Below are 23200 nucleotides of genomic sequence, written 5' to 3' on the forward strand. Positions count from 1 at the left end.
TTGCCAGTTCAAACCTGATCCCATCAATTATTTGTTAATTAGAATTTATCATTTCTGGAAGGTTCTTGACAAATCTTATGTTTATAATGTTTGTTTATTCTGGAATATTTGATGTTTGTGTAAATAACTACACTTTTCATCCAGAAGGTCAGTTCTGTTCTGGCTCTATTTTGGTGTCAGAATAGAAATGCTTTCAGTTGTTAAGTGTTGTCCTTTATTGGCACCCTTTTCTTTGGTTTTTGATTTGATTGTGGTTTATAGGTGACAATACAATCACTCACTATGGGCTCAACTAGAATCTGCCACCATCAATGGAGGGTGAACCTTTGACAATGCCAGCCACTCTTACTGGAGAAATGCCATGAAGATTATTAAACAAATGTTGGCCAAAGAACTTGACACAGAAGTCAACAGGCAGTTTGTCTCTATTACTAAGTACTGTGCCATCTGCCACTTCAACCAATATAAGTTCTTGTTTTGTTTCTTCATAATCTTACTGTTTTCAATTATTCCTCTTTCCAAACTTTTTTAATTCAGTCTTCTCACAGCACCTCAAAGGAATATCAGCATGTTCTATTACATTTCTATTACTGTTTGCTTGATATGCCCACCTTTTCATTACCAGCAGCCTCATTCCATTTCAGATTTTCTCATCTTTTTCTCTCTTTTTACATGCAACATATTTTGATGCTTGTACAAGTATTTTATTAACTAACTGCCTCTTTTGCCTATGTCAGTGTTAACTTTATTTCATAAACTGCAGAAATACTTGTTTAATTTAATCTGATATACCTCTGTCTTTTAAAATAAATTCTTCTTATTGTTGTGGGGATCTTACAGCTGTTGCCACATCCCGCATCTCTGTCACCAAATGCCTCAATCTTGCCATTCTTCCTCATCCTCTTCTGTCCATCACTTTTTGGACATCCCTTAGTCTCCCTTTCTGTGCTCTTCCTCTTATTTTCCTTGCAGGAGATTGTCATGAAAGTGCTCTTTTTGGCTACCTATCTTCTTCCATTCTTTTGACATCCGCTAACTATCCTAGCAGTCTTTCTTCTATTCTATTCACGATACTATAAACGGTCTGAGTCTTTTTTCTTATTTCCTCATTTCTTATGTGATCAATTCAGGGAATTCTAATTGCTGTAATCATGTGGTCCATTTCTAAAGTTCTAAGTCTCTTTTTTTCCTTTCTGTGAGTCCCCAACACTCACTCCTGCAACTTGGTATTGGTTCTACAATGGATTTGTATAACTATATTTTTACTTTTAAACTAAATTTTGAGGACAAAAGTAAAGGATTTAATTTTTGGATAGCTGCCCTTCCCCGCCTGATCTGTCATTGGATATTTCTGTCACATCTTCCACCACATGAATGATATGATACTATCCAGGTATTTAAACTCTTGACACACTTTAATTTGAAGTCCACCAATGTACAAGTTACTTTCATCCCCTCTGCAACATAGATATTCCATTTTTTCAAAATTAATTTTCAACCTTCACTTCTTATATTATTCCAACAGCATGTAAGATATATGTTCCTCAACATCTGCTGCAACGACCTGATCATCGGCATAGAAGAATGTGTTCACACAATGGTTCCCTATTTCAATCCCCGCATCTATGCACTTTTTCCACCAGAGATCAGTGGCTTCTGGACATATGTGTTAAAGGGTGTGCAAGATAGGCAGCATCCTTATTTCAGTCTTTCAGTTATTCTGAAGGCCTCTCTAGAAATTTCTTTTCCCAATTTAATGAAACTTTCTGAAACATGTAGATGTTTTGATACTTCTTACATAAATTTTTGACTATTCCCCAGACTAAAACATCTCGAACAATTTCTTTAGTGGCACTATGGCATATGCTTTCTCAGTTTGAGAAACTGAACTCAGTTCCCTTTTAACTGAGTTTTGCCTTCTTATGAGAATGCGAGCATGTTGGTGCACAGACCTGAACAATTTCCATACAATATTTTATGTTTTTTAAAGTAAAAACAACTGTTGTTATTCTGTCTGAGACTCCATCAGTACTTGTAAAATTGTTTTTCTTGTTTACAAGAAAGCAATTACATGGAATTATTCCCTATTAACAGAATCTTCCGTCGGTTCTTGGTAGAACAACATTACAATAATAAATGAAAAGCAAACTTGTGTTTTTCATTTATTATTAATTATTCCCTACTTTGATCACGTCATGATTTTAATTCTATTTCATTTTTTCCACTTTTCTGGTAACAATACTACATCATCTGATCTTATTTAACTCCTCTTCCAAGTCAACTAATGAATTCCAAATAGCAGTTCTGCTTTCCTAAAAATAAAGAGTAGTAGGAGCAGTTTATATCAATGAAGTATGCTAAATCCAACTATGGAAAACCCAGGATGGAATGTAACAATATAATGAAAAGCATAGTTACTACTCACCACATAGCGGAGGTGCTGAGTCACAGAACAGCACACCGAAAAGACTGTCAGAACATTAGCTTTTGGCCGACAAAGCATTTGTCAAAAAAAACACACACACACACACACACACACACACACACACACACACACACACACACACACACACATGACCACAGTCTCTGGCTGCTGGAGAGTCTGGCTCCAGTTGCCAGAGATGAGATCGTATGTGTGTGTGTGTGTGTGTGTGTGTGTGTGTGTGTGTGGTGGGGTGGGGGGGGTCTATTTTTGACAAAGGCCTTGTTGGCCAAAAGCCAATGTTCCAATATAGTCTTTTTGATGTGTCTTTCTGTGACTCAGCATCTCCGCTATACAGTGAGTAGCAACTATCCTTTTCATTATAATGAATTATGCTACATATTTCTGGATATGAACTACGATGGCACAAGGGTAGCAGCAATCGAATTCTGGGATTGGATTCTCAAAGAGGCAGTGGAGATATAACTGCATGCTCAACTAATAAATAGGCACAGCAGCTTTTAGTTAAGCAAGGTCTGGGATCCAGCCTTCAGTATCATCAAATCACATCAGCAGTCTACACAGACATCTTCTCCTGTGAGGACATCCGAAGAAGGAGACATATTGTCACCATGGTGACCCTCATGTGAACACGGCTGTGACTGCAGAAGGACTGTGGTTCATGATGTGGCATGGGCCACTATGCTTTCCCCACCACCTGGCGCCATGCTTCCCCCACCACCAGCCATGAACTGCACAGAGGCACCAAGATGGAGGCTGGGGTTGGGGGGGTTAAGACGATATAGGGTCATCATCCATCAGAGATGAATTAGTCTTCAGAAATGTCTGATGATAGCATTAAGTCGACTTGCCAAAATATTGCACCTTTTGGATGATGCCTCCTGGCTGAATGCCTGGAAATATTCAAAAGTTACATTAACTTTACTTTGAGGATTTGTTATTTATTGTTGACAATATTATGAAAAGGAAAATTGCCACTATATAGCTGAGTCACAGGTAGCCACAACAAAAAGACTGTCACAAAAAAGACTGTCACATACACATACACACATGCGTGTGTGTGTGTGTGTGTGTGTGTGTGTGTGTGTGTGTGTGTGTGTGTGTCATCTATTGTGCCTATCTGTGACTCAGCATCTCCATTATATGGTGAGTGGCAACTTTCCTTTTCATAATATTCCGTCTTGGATTTTCCTTTTATTTCTTTTGAAGCTGTTACCAAGGTTGTGTATGTTAATGGATTATCAGAATAAACACTAAACAACTCTGTGGATATAAATTTTCCCTCATGATAGCTGCCACTCAATGCATGTTCAGCCATGTCTACATTCTACACATAACCCAACCTGCAGTGTCATTTATACTTGGTGATCTTTATGATGAACCTTCCTGTGAACCCAACATAAACTTCTGTACAGGTGCAAGGTATGTAGCTAGTCAGTCTTGCTATACATGCACTAAGTTCGTACTTTGAGGCAACCTGGAGCACTCAAAGAATAGTTGCTATTAAGATTTCTGCTGCTGTTCTTCAGTGGTAAGCAACAGCAATTTCCACAATTGGGGCATTACAATTCATCATGTAGATGGCCGCCACAACATTCCAAGCATTAACTTTTATAACATCTCCTACTGTTCCCTATTCTTTATTTCTCTCTTCCTTTGTCCCTCAGTTTCCATCTCTTCCTACCTGTTATTATTATTATTATTATTACTATTACTCTCATTTATCATATTTTATACCATATTTTCCCTGAAATAATTTTTTCATAATGTTAGTTTGATACCCTTTGACACAATAACTGGATTATGCACCTAAACTTTTCATCAGTTCAAATTCCACTTGAAGGAGCATTCAGCTTGATTTTTATTTATAAGTTTCCTTTAACTGCAGATTCTGAAGAATTTAATGCTTTTTGTAAAGGTTCTTAGTTCCATACTGGAATGTTAACAGTTCCTCCTCTTCTTCAGCCCTTTTCTTATCACTAAAAGAGAAAACGTTACTTATGAAAAGTTAGGGCACACACACACACACACACACACACACACACACACACACACAAATCTGTTTTTGCGCTTTTTTGTTTTAAGAGTCTTCAGTTTTTCAAAATTCTGTCACTGAATGTCACATAGATACAATATTAAAAAGGGAAACACTTCCTAATATTCAGCAAAATTATATTTATTTGGTCACAACCCGGCTTTTGGTTTCTCAAGCCATCTTCAGGTGACAACTGAATCTCACAAACACAGAAAAATATGAGGTGCAACTTACACAGATACTATTTGCACAGAAGATACAATAATGACAGAGTTTACATAGAAAAACATTAAATTTTTTGTCACACTAAAATAATTACATCAACTAAAAATGGGAGTAAATGAGGTTTTTGTGACACATTTAATGACTGATGAGAAATAAGATGAATTTACAATTTGAATCTAGTATTTGTAACGAGGACTTAATTTAATAACGGAATTGGGAACTATTTCCAGGTGACAGTAAATGTAATGCTTTCCTATGTAAGCACTCTGACATTTTTCTGTCTTCTGTAGAAATAATATCTGTGTAAAGATATGAATATAATAGAGGGAAACATTCCACGTGGGAAAAATATATCTAAAAAGAAAGATGATGAAACTTACCAAACAAAAGCGCTGGCAGGTCGATAGACACACAAACAAACACAAACATACACACAAAATTCTAGCTTTCGCAACCAATGGTTGCCTCGTCAGGAAAGAGGGAAGGAGAAGGAAAGACAAAAGGATATGGGTTTTAAGGGAGAGGGTAAGGAGTCATTCCAATCCCGGGAGCGGAAAGACTTACCTTAGGGGGAAAAAAGGACAGGTATACACTCTCGCACACACACACATATCCATCCACACATACACAGACACAAGCAGACATTTGTAAAGGCAAAGAGTTTGGGCAGAGATGTCAGTCGGGGCGGATGTACAGAGGCAAAGATGAAGTTGAAAGACAGGTGGGGTATGAGCGGCGGCAAATTGAAATTAGAAATTAGCGGAGATTGAGGCCTGGCGGATAGCGAGAAGAAAGGATATGCTGAAGGGCAAGTTCCCATCTCCGGAGTTCTGACAGGTTGGTGTTAGTGGGAAGTATCCAGATAACCCGGACGGTGTAACACTGTGCCAAGATGTGCTGGCCGTGCACCAAGGCATGTTTAGCCACAGGGTGATCCTCATTACCAACAAACACTGTCTGCCTGTGTCCATTCATGCGAATGGACAGTTTGTTGCTGGTCATTCCCACATAGAACGCTTCACAGTGTAGGCAGGTCAGTTGGTAAATCACGTGGGTGCTTTCACACGTGGCTCTGCCCTCCCACCACCACGATCAAAGGCAGAGCCACGTGTGAAAGCACCCACGTGATTTACCAACTGACCTGCCTACACTGTGAAGCGTTCTATGTGGGAATGACCAGCAACAAACTGTCCATTCGCATGAATGGACACAGGCAGACAGTGTTTGTTGGTAATGAGGATCACCCTGTGGCTAAACATGCCTTGGTGCACGGCCAGCACATCTTGGCACAGTGTTACACCGTCCGCGTTATCTGGATACTTCCCACTAACACCAACCTGTCAGAACTCCGGAGATGGGAACTTGCCCTTCAGCATATCCTTTCTTCTCGCTATCCGCCAGGCCTCAATCTCCGCTAATTTCTAATTTCAATTTGCCGCCGCTCATACCCCACCTGTCTTTCAACTTCATCTTTGCCTCTGTACATCCGCCCCGACTGACATCTCTGCCCAAACTCTTTGCCTTTACAAATGTCTGCTTGTGTCTGTGTATGTGTGGATGGATATGTGTGTGTGTGCGAGAGTGTATACCTGTCCTTTTTTCCCCCTAAGGTAAGTCTTTCCGCTCCCGGGATTGGAATGACTCCTTACCCTCTCCCTTAAAACCCATATCCTTTTGTCTTTCCTTCTCCTTCCCTCTTTCCTGACAAGGCAACCATTGGTTGCGAAAGCTAGAATTTTGTGTGTATGTTTGTGTTTGTTTGTGTGTCTATCGACCTGCCAGCGCTTTTGTTTGGTAAGTTTCATCATCTTTCTTTTTAGATATAATATCTGTGTAAGTCGCACATCATATTTATCTGTGTTTGTGACAGTCAGTTGTAACCTGAAGAAGCTGAGAAGCCAAAAGCTGGTTCATGACCGAATAAAATTAATTTTGCAGAATATTGGGAATATTTTTAATATTATATTTTATTAATTATTAATTATATAAATTACATTAATTATATTAAAATTTTTAATATTATTGACACGTTCAGCCAAGCACCAACTGAAAATTCTGTTAAATCACATAGATATGTATAGTCAAAAAAATACTATAGATGCCAAGTCATTGGGGAAAAGTAACGAAATAGTACTACAGAAACTAAAGAATCAACACATACAATAAGTTACAACATACCTTTATATGCAGTTTCCCCTTGACTAGATCCAAATCTATTCGAAACTTCCAACAGCTGTGATCCCAACAATGATGGATTTTCACAAAGTTCCAATATCATATGGAAATTTGCATCTAAATCATAGCCCCATAATCGAACTATATCTGGATTTTGGTTACCACCTGAAAGACATTTCTAAACTTAATCAGCTTCACAGAAAAATATGAATTACAGCTATGCATTATAGAATATAATGCCAGAATTTAATAAGTAAAACTAACAGTTATTTATATTTATCAGAGGGTGGAGAAAGGTTGAAATAGTGGGGGATGGGTTATTTAGAGGAACTGAGGAAAAAGAATGTGAGCAAGTGGTTTGCATGTTATCACTAATGTTATTACAAAAAGGATATTGTTACATTCCATTGTTTTATCACTAACATCAACAGATGAATCAATTGAACTGCGAATGCTTCCACAACGTCTAGCCACAAAATGTGTGTATTTGACCAGATTAGAGTCCAATATATAGTCAACTGTGACAGCATCATTACTATCACACACTGGAATTCTCACTGTTTTCTCTAACACATTATTAAAAAGAATTGCGAATAAGCCATTACCTTGTCATATACCTATTTTTATTTCAAAAGGCTGTGAAATTTGTCCCATAAATTTTACTTTACAGACTGTATCTGTAAATGTTTCACATATTACATTCACCAGTTTACAATTTACGCTAAAATCTTGCATTATTTTATCTACAGTTTCTCTACCAACAGAATCAAAACCCTTTTTGAAATCTACAATGATAACTACAATATCCTTTGAATTAAGTAACCTGTGGTGAATTACTGACTTGAGATAAAATATTTGTTCTGAGCATGACCTTCCCTTACTAAAAACACCTTGATATTAACCTATATGACTGTCTAGTGTTGTTTCTATTCTGCTTAATAAAATCTTGGAAAATACTTTATACACTACTGACAATAAGGAGAATCCCCTGTAGCTGTTTACATCCAGTTTATTACCTTTTTTTGTGGAATGGATGTACCAAACCAATTTTCCATTCCTCTGGGATCTGTTCCATTTTCCAAATTTCGTAATAGAGTAAATTTAGCCCATTTGCTGTCTTTGGCAAGAACCACTTCAAAAGTTTAGCTGTATCTTCTCCACTTGCTTTGTTGTTTTTTAGGGTTATAATTACTTCAATTTCTTCTGAAGTTGGTGGTAAATCATCTTCCAAATTTTCATTAATATCTGAGAATTCCGTTTATGACACAGTTCAGGACAGTTCAGAAGCTGATTAAAATATCTTGCTAGTATTTCAAAATTTTCAGTATTGCTTAACACAATTCTGCCATTTTCATTTTTGAAAGAGGCATGTGGAGTTTGGTGCCACTTTACTTTGTTCTTAAAAGTTTTAATTTTTTACAAAGATTCCACCTATTTCCAAAAGTTTCATATTTTCAAAGGCTTGTTTGGTATTTCTGATTAATTAGGCTGTTCCCTTTCTTTGTTATTTAAATTGATCACAATCTTCAATATTATTTGAGCATTTCCATTTTTCCCATTTTTTGGCCCTCTCTGCTAAGGCTGCTTTGCGTATTTACTTCCATTATATTTTTATTTTACTTTTTATTGATCCAAATTTTTTTTGTGCAGCATTATTAATTGCTTTGGATATTTCTTGCCAGTTGTCATGTTCAGCCACTTTAATTTCATCTTGATATTTTTTAACTGATTCTTTTGTTATAGTAGTACTCTCTGTATTATATTTGATTAACCTATGTGACATTCTTTGCTTTTTATTGGCTAGGAGATGGTAGGAGACTGGCATTAATTTTAGAGTGGTAATGATCAGAATCAAATTCAACATTCCTTACTACTTTCACATTCATTATTTGTATTGTAGTTTTTATGAAATAGCCACACGATCTAACTGAAATAATTATGTTTAACAATATTATTATTGTTATTGCCAATGTTGGTTAACTTTATCAAGACACAAAGGAATTAAAGACATTAGCTGCCAGTGGGCACCGACTTAAATCAATGGGGAAAGTCAAATATTTGTGCCAGACTGGGATTTGAACCCTGGTTTCCCGCATACTACGCAGATGCGCTTACCACTACACCATATGGACACAGTAGTCATCGCAATCACATGGACTACCCAAGCACACCTCCCTTCTCAACTTATCCACGCTCTATTCATGTAGTGTCCCTTGCCCATTGTCCTCATTACTCACAGCATTTTACCAACACCTGTAAGGGTTTGAGTGCAGTGTACATCCACAGTCAAAAGCTCATTGGCCATCCTAGTCTTAATCATATGTGTGGTGTCTGGTCTTCCAGACATGTCCGAAGCAACAGGCAAAAAAATAAATAAATATATATATATATATATATATATAAAAAAAACAAAGATGAGGTGACTTACCGAACAAAAGCGCTGGCAGGTCGATAGACACACAAACAAACACAAACATACACACAAAATTCAAGCTTTCGCAACAAACTGTTGCCTCATCAGGAAAGAGGGAAGGAGAGGGGAAGACGAAAGGAAGTGGGTTTTAAAGGAGAGGGTAAGGAGTCATTCCAATCCCGGGAGCGGAAAGACTTACCTTAGGGGGAAAAAAGGACAGGTATACACTCGCACACACGCACATATCCATCCACACATACAGACACAAGCAGACATATTTAAAGACAAAGAGTTTGGGCAGAGATGTCAGTCGAGGCAGAAGTGTAGAGGCAAAGAAGTTGTTGAAAGACAGGTGAGGTATGAGTGGCGGCAACTTGAAATTAGCGGAGATTGAGGCCTGGCGGATGACGAGAAGAGAGGATATACTGAAGGGCAAGTTCCCATCTCCAGAGTTCGGATAGGTTGGTGTTGGTGGGAAGTATCCAGATAACCCGGACGGTGTAACACTGTGCCAAGATGTGCTGGCCGTGCACCAAGGCATGTTTAGCCACAGGGTGATCCTCATTACCAACAAACACTGTCTGCCTGAGTCCATTCATGCGAATGGACAGTTTGTTGCTGGTCATTCCCACATAGAATGCGTCACAGTGTAGGCAGGTCAGTTGGTAAATCACGTGGGTGCTTTCACACGTGGCTCTGCATTTGATCGTGTACACCTTCCGGGTTACAGGACTGGAGTAGGTGGTGGTGGGAGGGTGCATGGGACAGGTTTTGCATCGGGGGCGGTTACAAGGATAGGAGCCGGAGGGTAGGGAAGGTGGTTTGGGGATTTCATAGGGATGAACTAACAGGTTACGAAGGTTAGGTGGACGGCGGAAAGACACTCTTGGCGGAGTGGGGAGGATTTCATGAAGGATGGATCTCATTTCAGGGCAGGATTTGAGGAAGTCGTATTCCTGCTGGAGAGCCACATTCAGAGTCTGGTCCAGTCCCGGAAAGTATCCTGTCACAAGTGGGGCACTTTTGTGGTTCTTCTGTGGGGGATTCTGGGTTTGAGGGGACGAGGAAGTGGCTCTGGTTATTTGCTTCTGTGCCAGGTCGGGAGGGTAGTTGCGGGATGCGAAAGCTGTTTTCAGGTTGTTGGTGTAATGATTCAGGGATTCCGGACTGGAGCAGATTCGTTTGCCATGAAGACCTAGGCTGTAGGGAAGGGACCGTTTGATGTGGAATGGGTGGCAGCTGTCATAATGGAGGTACTGTTGCTTGTTGGTGGGTTTGATGTGGACGGACGTGTGAAGTTGGCCATTGGACAGGTGGAGGTCAACGTCAAGGAAAGTGGCATGGGATTTGGAGTAGGACCAGGTGAAACTGATGGAACCAAAGGAGTTGAGGTTGGAGAGGAAATTCTGGAGTTCTTCTTCACTGTGAGTCCAGATCATGAAGATGTCATCAATAAATCTGTACCAAACTTTGGGTTGGCAGGAGTAGGTGAAGAAGTCCTACTCCTAATGATCCGACTCCTCAAGACACCATCCAAATTGAACCCTGCCTGGAACAGTTCCGTCCTCCGTCACAGCGGGACCCACCTCCTCTTCCTCAAAATCACCCTCTCCAAACCTTCCAGGAATTTCTGACTTCCAGCCTTGCATCTCAATCCCTCTTAAAAAACCTTAATCCTACACCCAACATCACCACTGCTGAAGCCCAGGCTATCCGTGATCTGAAGGCTGACCGATCCATCGTCATTCTTCCGGTGGACAAGGGTTCCACGACCGTGGTACTTGATCGTCGGGAGTATGTGGCTGAGGGACTGCGTCAGCTTTCAGACAACACCACATACAAAGCTTGCCAAGGTAACCCCATTCCCGATGTCCAGGCGGAGCTTCAAGGAATCCTCAGAACCTTAGGCCCCCTGCAAAACCTTTCACCTGACTCCATCAACCTCCTGACCCCACCGACACCCCGCACCCCTACCTTCTACCTTCTTCCTAAAATCCACAAACCCAATCATCCCGGCCGCCCCATTGTAGCTGGTTACCAAGCCCCCACAGAACGTATCTCTGCCTACGTAGATCAACACCTTCAACCCATTACATGCAGTCTCCCATCCTTCATCAAGGACACCAACCACTTCCTTGAACGCCTGGAATCCTTACCCAATCTGTTACCCCCGGAAACCATCCTTGTAACCATTGATGCCACGTCCTTATACACAAATATTCCGCACGTCCAGGGCCTCGCTGCGACGGAGCATTTCCTTTCACGCCGATCGCCTGCCACCCTACCTAAAACCTCTTTCCTCATCACCTTAGCCAGCTTCATCCTGACCCACAACTTCTTCACTTTTGAAGGCCAGACATACGAACAATTAAAGGGAACAGCCATGGGTACCAGGATGGCCCCCTCGTACGCCAACCTATTCATGGGTCGCTTAGAGGAAGCCTTCTTGGTTACCCAAGTCTGCCAACCCAAAGTTTGGTACAGATTTATTGATGACATCTTCATGATCTGGACTCACAGTGAAGAAGAACTCCAGAATTTCCTCTCCAACCTCAACTCCTTTGGTTCCATCAGTGTCACCTGGTCCTACTCCAAATCCCATGCCACTTTCCTTGACGTTGACCTCCACCTGTCCAATGGACAACTTCACACGTCCGTCCACATCAAACCCACCAACAAGCAACAGTATCTCCATTATGACAGCTGCCACCCATTCCACATCAAACGGTCCCTTCCCTACAGCCTAGGTCTTCGTGGCAAACGAATCTGCTCCAGTCCAGAATCCCTGAATCATTACACCAACAACCTGAAAACAGCTTTCGCATCCCGCAACTACCCTCCCGACCTGGTACAGAAGCAAATAACCAGAGCCACTTCCTCGTCCCCTCAAACCCAGAATCCCCCACAGAAGAACCACAAAAGTGCCCCACTTGTGACAGGATACTTTCCGGGACTGGACCAGACTCTGAATGTGGCTCTCCAGCAGGGATACGACTTCCTCAAATCCTGCCCTGAAATGAGATCCATCCTTCATGAAATCCTCCCCACTCCGCCAAGAGTGTCTTTCCGCCGTCCACCTAACCTTCGTAACCTGTTAGTTCATCCCTATGAAATCCCCAAACCACCTTCCCTACTCTCCGGCTCCTATCCTTGTAACCGCCCCCGATGCAAAACCTGTCCCATGCACCCTCCCACCACCACCTACTCCAGTCCTGTAATCCGGAAGGTGTACACGATCAAAGGCAGAGCCACGTGTGAAAGCACCCACGTGATTTACCAACTGACCTGCCTACACTGTGACGCATTCTATGTGGGAATGACCAGCAACAAACTGTCCATTCGCATGAATGGACACAGGCAGACAGTGTTTGTTGGTAATGAGGATCACCCTGTGGCTAAACATGCCTTGGTGCACGGCCAGCACATCTTGGCACAGTGTTACACCGTCCGCGTTATCTGGATACTTCCCACCAACACCAACCTATCCGAACTCCGGAGATGGGAACTTGCCCTTCAGTATATCCTCTCTTCTCGTCATCCGCCAGGCCTCAATCTCCGCTAATTTCAAGTTGCCGCCACTCATACCTCACCTGTCTTTCAACAACTTCTTTGCCTCTACACTTCTGCCTCGACTGACATCTCTGCCCAAACTCTTTGTCTTTAAATATGTCTGCTTGTGTCTGTATGTGTGGATGGATATGTGCGTGTGTGCGAGTGTATACCTGTCCTTTTTTCCCCCTAAGGTAAGTCTTTCCGCTCCCGGGATTGGAATGACTCCTTACCCTCTCCTTTAAAACCCACTTCCTTTTGTCTTCCCCTCTCCTTCCCTCTTTCCTGATGAGGCAACAGTTTGTTGCGAAAGCTTGAATTTTGTGTGTATGTTTGTGTTTGTTTGTGTGTCTATCGACCTGCCAGCGCTTTTGTTCGGTAAGTCACCTCATCTTTGTTTTTATATATAATTTTTCCCACGTGGAATGTTTCCTTCCATTATATATATATATATATATATATATATATATATATATATATATATATATATATATATATATATATGGTTAAGTTTACATTTAACATTTGTTGGCTCGTTTTAATCAGTACTCAATGTCTTTTTATTCCTTTATTGAATACATTGCATAAGTATGCTATTTAACACATCAAAAAGCTTGAAAAGTCATTAGCCCCCCTCCCTCCCCAAAGCACAATCAGTGAACTCCATCTATTTGCATCTAGAGTAAGTTTCACAAGAAAGTATGACACAGTGTTCCTAATATATGGGTAGTAGGTACCCGAGATGAGACATCATTACTAGCCTGGCTTTCACCTAATGGGCTGTGAGAACCTGCCAAAAAAAAACCACATCCAGGCTGGCTGGCACACTGGTCCTTGTTCTAAATCTGCTGCACAGATTTTAACCAGGCACATGCACCTCTCTGTCCCAAAAGCCAGCATAGTAAAATATACAGCAATCTGGATATAAAAAATGCAGAATTTCAATTACACATTAAGATACAACACAGGGAGGTGGATCAGATCCATTTGCTCTGACAACATGCCTAACGATAAATAATATGTTCTTTTGAAAAGGATGGTTGTTACTCACCATACAGCGAAGATACTGAGTCACAGACAGGCACAACAAAAAAGACTGTCAGAAAGTAAGATTTCACAGCCTGTGCCACCTGGATCTTTCCCACAAACACCAGCTTTTCTGAATTGCACAGGTGGGAACTCACTCTGTAATATAACCTACATTCCTATAACACGCCTGGCCTCAACCTATATTAGTCATTGTCCTTACCCATCTAACACCTTCCCTATCCCCATTCCAGAAGTACACAGCCCTCATTCCACCAATGCATGCACAGCATTTTTACTTCTCTACTTTCCTGCTACTCCCACCCCTCCCACCCTGTCTCCACCCACCACACACACCCCATTGCTGCGTGCTCTGTCTAACCTCCCAACAGTACCTAGTTGCCCTACCCTCTCTGCATCTCAGCACTTCATCATCCCCCACACCTACCCTGTTATCCCTCCCCCTTCCTGCTCCACCATCCTCCTTACCCCCACCACCTGGCTGCCTGTCCCATTATGTGCTGCTCCTCAGTCTTGCCTCAGCAGCCACAGATTGGGGTCATGTGTGTGTAGGTTGCGTGTGTGTGTGTGTGTGTGTGTGTGTGTGTGTGTGTGTGTGTGTGTTATATTTCTGACGAAGGCCTTTTGGCTAAAAGCTCACTTTCTGACTGTCTTTGTGTTGTGCATGTCTGCAACTCAGCATCTTGACTATATGGTGAGTAGCAACTATCCTTTTAATAATATTGCTGCATTCTATACTGGATTTTCCATTGTCCAATTTTGCCGGACAACTTTTCTTCCATTTTCTAACCAAGTGTTGTTTTCCTTTGTTACTATTTTCTAATACATTACTATACACAGAATCCGTTCCTCTTTCCTGTGTTTCTTTTGACGCTTTACAAACCACACTGCATGCTCTAATTATGGGCCATACTGTATCAACCAACTCAGCGGCATGCAACAGACAGCTACAAGTCTGCACTGATTGTTGGTGCAGCATCTCATGTCCCACATTGCTTCAACTGATATCTGTGATCCTATACCATCAAATTGATCACTTTTCCTGTGTCACTGTCATTTTTTTTCAAGTGTTATTTCCTTACCTTCCTGTGCCACACTAACTTGTATCTCATCCTACCAGTTTCTTCCCACTCCCTGCTTCTTCTCGTCTCTATTCCATTTCGCACCTACTAACTTCATCTAATCTACTCACACCTGCTTCCCCCTCCACAATTATTCACACACATACCTGCTAACCACATTACAATCCCTTTAGTTATTTTTTCTTTGATCTGATTGTGTCTTCACAGCAATTTCAGTTGGTTTCTGCCTTTCACTTTTGGCCTACTCTCTCAGATTTCACCTTGCTTCCTCTTACTTTAGCAGTTCTATTCTTTTTGTGATTTTTCCCTTGGATTAGTGTCTTTTTTTGTGTATTTCTATGTTATTTACATTTCTGTACGCATTTTCATCCACCACCATGCATCCTTGCTTCGTCCATTTGCTTCACTGGAGGTAAGTTTCTTTATACCTAGAAAGAATCCAGTGTCACACACTGTTCCTGCATTGTTGCTTAGCTCACGGTATCCCTCCAAATGGCCTTACCATCAATAACCCATCTCTGGCTGCCACCCTTCCTTTGACAATGCCCTCCATTTGATCAGATTCTGCCAATTTTTAACCTTCACCAATATAGTCCTGTAAAACCATATCAATCATGCCCAAAACTACTTGCAAAACCTCCTCTCCATCCACCACAAAATTCTCCCCCAATGCAATACCAAATTCCTGGATCCTATATCGCACATTGAAACTCTTGCCTTCTAGGAACGAGAGCAACATGCACAGTGCCACCTCAAAAAACACCCTGTTCACTTCCTACTACAACTATCCCCCACTGTTCACCATCTCTACAACAACCTCCAAACCTCCCCCACATTTCCTCATAACTGACAAAACCTGCCTCGCAATCCTACTACATTTACTCCACCCTCAAAAACTCCCACCACCATACAGAATCGAGAACCTAAACACACCCGAAACACAATCATGAACCTTTCCTCCAAAAGTGTTAGCCCCACAGAAGTATTGGTCCTTACCAAAGACCTCACCTTTTGCCCCACTCCCAAATTCAACATGCAGGACTTTTTAAAGACCTTCTCCTCCTGGTGCCTATAATGAAAACATTTTTTTTTGCCCCCAATCTAGCAATCATACTTGACCAAAAACAAATACTGAACCATGCCCAACTCAGTTCACTCCCCCACCCAAACATGATCCATCCCCACTGCCCTCCCATCTCCCATCACTCCTGTTATCTTTCCAGAATTTCTTAACCTCGAACCTTGCTTCACCATAATTCGTCATATCCCTCAACATGGAAACTAATCCTATATCCACAAAAAGAACCACAATACACCACCTAAAAACTGATCCCCAGCTTTTAATCCTACCTGCTAACAAAGGCTCCACCTCTGTTGTTTTGAAGCGAAAGGAATCCCTGGCAGAAGAATTCCCCTAGCTGTCAGATTCATCTTTCTACAAACACTGCCACAGTGAGCCCATTCCAGAAATCCAGCAGGATCTCCAGTCGATCCTCAATTCTTTACCCCAATCCCAGGACCTTTCCCCAGAGTCCATCTCTCTCCTCAGCCCTACTGCTCCCCGCATCCCTACCTTCTACATGCTTCCTAAAGTCCATAAACCCAACCACTAAGGATACCACATTTTGGTCAGTTATTGTGCCCCCACTGAAAGGATCTCTGCTCCCTCATTAGCTTCACTTGGTCTTAAGCAACACAGCAAGCCACCTTTGTCAATGTTGACCTTCACCTCAAAGATGGCTACATCTGTACCTCTGTCCATATCAAACCTACCTACCACCAGCAATACCTCCACTTCAACAGCTGCCACCCATTTCACACCAAGATGTCACTTGCGTACAGCATAGCCAACTGCAGTCTTTGCATCTGCAGTGGTCAAAATATACCGAGGGTCTCACTGAGGCCTTCACAGACTGTAATAACCTCCAAACCTTGTACAAAAACAGATCTCCCATGCCTTACATCTCCAGTCACCCATCACCTCCCAAAGTCACACCAGCCAGCCTCAAAGGAGAATTCCCCTCATGATTTAGTATCAGCCAGGACTGGAGCAACTGAATCACATTCCCATCAGGGTTTCAACTATCCCTCATTGTGCACTGCAATGAGGAATGTCCTACCCACTATCCTTCCCACCCCTCCCACAGTGGTATTCCTCTGCCCACTGAAGCTACACATATTCTCATTCATCCCTACATAATCCCTGCTCCCAGAACCTTGTGCCATAGCTCATATTCCTGTCATAGATTTAGAAGCAAGACCTGTCCTGTACATCCTTCCACTGCGACCAACTCCAGTCCAGTCACATGCATCACCTATCCCATCAAAGGCAAGGGTCTCTGTGAAACCAGTCATGTGATATACAAGCTCAGCTGCAACCACTTTGCTGCATTCTATGTGGACATGACAACCAACAATCTGCTTACTATATTAGTCTGCTGGTCTCCCTCCATGATTTTGACATCCCCCCCACCGCCACCCTGACACAGACGCATGCACACACACGCACACGCACATGCGCGCGCGCGCGCGCACACACACACACACACACACACACACACACATTTCCCTCCACTACTAAATTGATGATCTCTTGATGGCTCTGAATGTGTCCTATCAACTGATCCCTTCTTTTAGTCAAGTTGTGCCACAGATTTCTTGTCTCTCCAATTTTATTTAGATCTCCTCATTTATTATGTGATCTACCCACCTAATCTTCAGTATTCTTACACTCACTTGTAGACTCTGCCTTCTTTTCTAAGGTTCAGAGTGAACTTATATACTGCAGTAGTAAGACATTCAACGAGCTCGAACCCATCATAAAGAAAGTGACTGGGAATTACCAGAAAGTCAAAGCTAAAGGCTTTTAAATAAAATAGTCTAGAATTGCTTGTATGATGTTAAAATTTAAAATACACTAATCAGGTGGCTAATTTTGTTGTGGTACAAGCATCAACTGACCACTAAAACTCCATGATGACAGCTGGAGAGAGTGGCAATAGTCTGATGATGATTGTACTATGATCGAAACTGATCACCTGATTAACAAATTTTTAATGACTTACATGTGATCCTAGACTATTGTTATAATTGTTTTAGTCTTATTTTTTTATCGCTGTTCCAGCAGATGAACAGCAGTTATCTAGTAAAACTGAAGGTGCAGCAGCTTTTCAAAGTAGCAGCTTACTCTTTAATTAAGTTCCTCATTTGTGTGGCAATATTGTGCATAGTTGCTTTCCAATTCCTGAGGGTATTTTTAATCCATCATTACAACTACAAGAAAATGCATGTTTTTCTCATGAGATGTGTTTTGCTACATTGAAGCAAAACATCATCAGTAGTGGCAATTCCTGTTTGGTTTCTCCTCTACAGCAGGAAGTGCCATCTGCTAGTTATGTCTTTAGTTTCTGTCTTCATTAGACACTTGATACTTGTAGTTTAATTTTTGGCTGCTTTGTAGAATTATGCTTTTTTTATGTTTTACATAGCACACTTTTTTATACACCACCGTTTACTGTAATAGTGGTGTATGAAAAAATGTGCTGCGTAAAATGTAAAAAATGCATTGTTTTACAAAGCAGTGGAAAATCAGACTTCCTAAGAAACCAAGCAGAAATTACCACCACTGACGATACCTTACTTCAATAGAGTGAAACATATCTCATGAGAAAAACATGCACTTTCTTGTAGTTGTAGTGATGGAACAAAAAACACCATCAGCAATTACATCCTACGAGGGTTGTCAAAAAAGTAATGCGCCACATTTTTTCCTCAGCCAAAAACAATGCTATGAACGTGAAATGCTACGTACGTATTATCTGAAGCCTCCTGAGTGAGCACACCAAGTTTCAATCACTTCCAACAGGTAGTGTAGATGCAGGACAGCTTCAAAATGGTGTCAATAGATGATGTAAGTTACAAGAAACATGTCGTCATTGAATTTATCACTGCAGAGAAAGAAACTGTGGGGAATATTCACAAACGCTTGTGCAAAGCCTACAGAGCATCTGCTTTTGATAGAGGTTCCATTAGTCACTGGGCACAGAGGATGAGATCACCAGAAGGTGGTTCAGTGGAGCTTCACGATTTGCAGTGGTCGGGGAGACCATCCACGGCTGTCACACCTGAGATGTTGCAGCAAGGTGATGTCATCGTTCACAAGGACAGACACATTATGACTCAACAGTTGGCGCTGCATCTGTCTATCAGCAATGGAAGTTCACATAGTGAGCACTGGCTCTGCCACCACAACAAGGATTGGTACTGCCAGGGCATACATGCCCTTGATTCACACTGGAGGAAGGCCACAGAATGGGATGGAGGTTACATGGAAAAATAGGGCGTGTAGATAAAATAGCATTCTTTTGAGAGTGTAATTCTCATTATGTTCAATACAGAATTGTTGAAGAAAAAAATATGGTACATTACTTCTGGGCAACCCTTGTAATTAACTTGATTAAATTATCTGGCATAAGCATGAACAAACATTATGCAGTATAGTAACAAATTATCATTAACATAGTATACAGATTATGTTTCTACATTTTCCTTGTCTTTTTTTAATGTGTATAGCTTGACTCATTTCACATCCCTAAAGGTATTCTTCTCGATCAGATCTATGGAAGATCATGAATGAATGACTGAATATGACAATTACTACATCTTGGAGCCAAAATCCAGACACTTATCTGTTAACCTTAGAGTCCATATCTGGATGCAGTATAGTATACGACCTAAAAATGGGTCATTAATACATTGCACTTCTATTTTGGAGGAGCAGGGTTCTGTCATCACAGTTAATGTTTTACACTGAGGTGACAAAAGTCACGGGACAGTGATACGCACATATAGAGATGGCATAGTACAGGGTACATAAGGTATAAAATGGCAGTGCATTGATGAGCTGTCATCTGTACTCAGGTGATTCATGTGAAAAGGTTTCCAATATGATTATGGCTGCACAACAAGAGTTAACAGACTTCGAATGCTAAATGGTAGTTGGAGCTAGACGCATGGGGAATTTCATTTTGGAAATCATACGGGAGTTCCATATTCCAAGGTCCACAGTGTCAAGGGTGTGCCAAGAATACCAAATTTCAGGCATTAACTCTCACCATGGACAATGCAGTGGCTGACAGCCCCCACTTAATGACAGAGAGCACCAGCATTTGCATAGAGTTGTCAGTGCTAACAGACACGCAACACTGCATGAAACAACTGCAGATATCAATATAGGACATTAAACAAACAGATCCTATACGACAGTGCAGCAAAAACTGGCATTAACGGGTAGTCTATGACAGCAGACAACCAACATGATTGCCTTTGCTAACAGCATGACATTGCCTGCAATGTCTCTCCTGGGGTCATGGCTACATCAGTTGGTGTTTTAACTTCAAGTTGAACAAATATATTTCAAGGACAACGCAATACATGAAAGTGACAGATCAAGTAAACAGAGTAAGACGTGTGTACACTTTAACAGTCAAATCATAACTGAGTCCGAGTCTAGCGGCAACTGGCTGGCTGGCCGCTTAAGTGGCGCTGCTGCTGCATGGCTGGCAGACAGTGCCACATGTAGAGGACGCGCGTAACTGCGCGGCGGCACTTTGAAAGATCGGCGAGTCACAACACTTTTCCCCCCTTTCAAGTTTTTGCACAGGTCTTGATGGAGGTGGCCTGTAGATTGCTAAAGTCCATAGGTGTTGTTTGACTGGCCGTAAGGTCTCGAGGAGGAGGCTTCCCGTATGGACGGAAGTGTCCCCGATGATAACGGGTCGAGATGACAGGAGACATGGGGGTCGAACCTGCTGGGGACCCATGCACCAATCTGCCCACTGCGGCAAGTCCGGTTGTTATAACAGGAGACATGGGCGATGTGTCCGCATCCGTAGGAGAAGGAGGCGAGTAGAGTTGCTCCGACAGATGGTGGTCATCTGGTTCCTGCATGGGCACTTCCCCTGGTGGTGTCAGTTCTTGTGCTGGCACCGATATGATGGTGAGAGGACTGCATTGTGAGTAATGAGAGATTCCAGGATCCCGAGCGTCAGGTAGAGCCGAAGGTGCTGTAGCGGCATCCAGAATAGGTGTTGCCGGCACACGAGGCCGAAGCTGGACCGAATGACGCACTGCAACACCCATGTCCGTCTGGATTTCATACAGGCGTCGGCCACAGTGTCGTAAGATGTGGCCAGGACTCCATTTTGGCCGCCTGCCATATCCCCGTACCCATACAAGGTTGCCGGCGGTGAACCGGCCAAGCAAAGGCACCCGCGGCCGTGAGGTGGAAGGCCGCAGAAATGAAGTAGCGTGTGGGGCTGTCGGCCATGTAAGAGCTCAGCTGGGCTGTGGTCGCTCATGGGGGTGAAATGGTAAGAAGCCAGAAAGTGGATAATCGCATCATCAGTAGCAGAAGAAGTCAGGAGTTTCCTCATCTGACCTTAAATGTGTGTACCAGTCGTTCAGCTCACCGTCTGACTGTGGATGGAACAGAAGGGCCGTGACATGCATGACACAGTGACGGGCACAAAAATCCGCAAAATCGGAAGAGGCAAATTGTGGACCATTATCAGTAACAAGAGTAGAGGGAAGGCTTTCCAAAGAGAAAATGCAAGCTAGAGTATTAGTGGTTGCCGCGGTGGTAGGCGACGTGCAACGGACAATGAAAGGAAAGTTAGAGTAGGCGTCAATAACGAAAAGCTAATAAGTACTTAAAAAGGTCCCACGAAGTCAGCATGAATACGCTCCCAGGGCTTCTCAGGTGAAGGCCACGGTGACAAAGATGACTTCGGGGCAGCGGCCTGTGACGCACAAGGGCCGCAGGCAGCGACCATGTGTGCGATTTCAGAGTCGATGCCGGGCCAGTACACATGACGGCGTGCCAGAGTTTTTCTGCGAGAGACACCCCAGTGCCCTTGGTGAAGGAGGCGCAAGACTGAAGCACACAAAGATGCAGGTACCACAACAGGCGGCAAAGCATTTTCGGTGGAAAGGCGGGTAACACTATCCCTAGCCATGAGGCGGTAACGCACAGCGTAGTAGTTCCGCAACGGATCAGAAGTCTTAGCGGACGGACGATCTGGCCACCCTTCTGAATAAAGTGTAAAACCCAAGAGAGGGTAGGGTCAAAACCCATAGCAGCCGCCAGCCGGTCCTCGGTGATGGGGAATGCGTCGGTGATGGGGAATGCGTCCACAACCCGCTGCTCGGCAACATCCAGTTGGAAACACAAAAGTTCGTCCCTATTGAATGCCAGATCAGGACCCATGGGAAGGCGAGACAGTGCATCAGCATTCGCATATTGAGCTGTCGGCCAGAAATGAATCTCATAATTGAAACGAGACAAGTAAAGAGCCCAACGCTGGAGGCGGTGTGCAGCCTTGTCGGGAAGTGACGATGGATGAAACAAGGATCTGTAACAAGATGAAACTTGGATCCATAGAGAAAAACACCAAACTTATGAAGAGCATAAATAATGGCCAAAGCTTCTTTTTCAATTTGAGAATACTTTTGTTGGGCATCTATGAGTGTTTTGGAGGCATAAGCAATGGGTTGTTCAGAACCGTCAGAAAAATGGTGCGCAAGGACTGCACCGACCCTGTATTGAGAGGCGTCCGTGGCAAGAACAAGATGTTGGCCAGGTCGATAAGTAGCCAGGCACGGGGCCTGTTTCAGCATAGCCTTCAATTTCTGGAAAGCCACATCGCATGATGCGGACCAGTGAAAAGGCACGTTTTTATGCAACAGGCGATGTAACGGCTGAGGCACTGAAGCAGCAGACGGTAAAAACTTGTGATATTATGCTATTTTCCCCAAGAAGGCCTGCAGTTCCTTAACAGATGTAGGGCGAGAAAGGGCATTGATCGCAGCGACAGCGTGCTGAAGCGGACGAATACCATCCCGAGAGAGTTGAAACCCCAAGTACGTGATAGATGCCTGAAAAAATTGTGATTTCTGAAGATTACACTTAAGACTGGTGGTCTGTAAGACATGAAAAAGTGTGTGGAGGTTCTGAAGATGTTCTTCAGTGGTGGAGCCAGTGGCAACAATGTCGTCCATGTAATTTATACACCCAGGGACAGGGAGCAATAATTGTTCCAAGAATCGCTGAAAGAGAGCAGGGGCGCTGGCAACCCCGAATGGCAATCATTGGTATTGATAGAGGCCGAAAGGCTGTTAAGCACCAGAAACGGCCGGGAAGCAGTGTCGAGAGGAAGTTGATGATAAGCTTC

The 23200-nt window shown here is 42.6% G+C and overlaps 1 protein-coding gene across 1 annotated transcript in view; it reads right to left on the reverse strand.

Moving 5' to 3' along the window:
* Positions 1-23200, reverse strand: part of LOC126483618 (spatacsin) — a 410710-nt gene that overhangs the window by 97955 nt on the left and 289555 nt on the right. The window contains exon 29 of the mRNA XM_050106663.1: positions 6882-7043. Coding sequence (XP_049962620.1) covers positions 6882-7043 — 162 coding nt within the window. The remainder of the gene's footprint in view (positions 1-6881; positions 7044-23200) is intronic.

Source organism: Schistocerca serialis, chromosome 6 (genome assembly GCF_023864345.2).
Source record: "Schistocerca serialis cubense isolate TAMUIC-IGC-003099 chromosome 6, iqSchSeri2.2, whole genome shotgun sequence".
In the NCBI taxonomy this organism is placed as follows: domain Eukaryota; kingdom Metazoa; phylum Arthropoda; class Insecta; order Orthoptera; family Acrididae; genus Schistocerca; species Schistocerca serialis.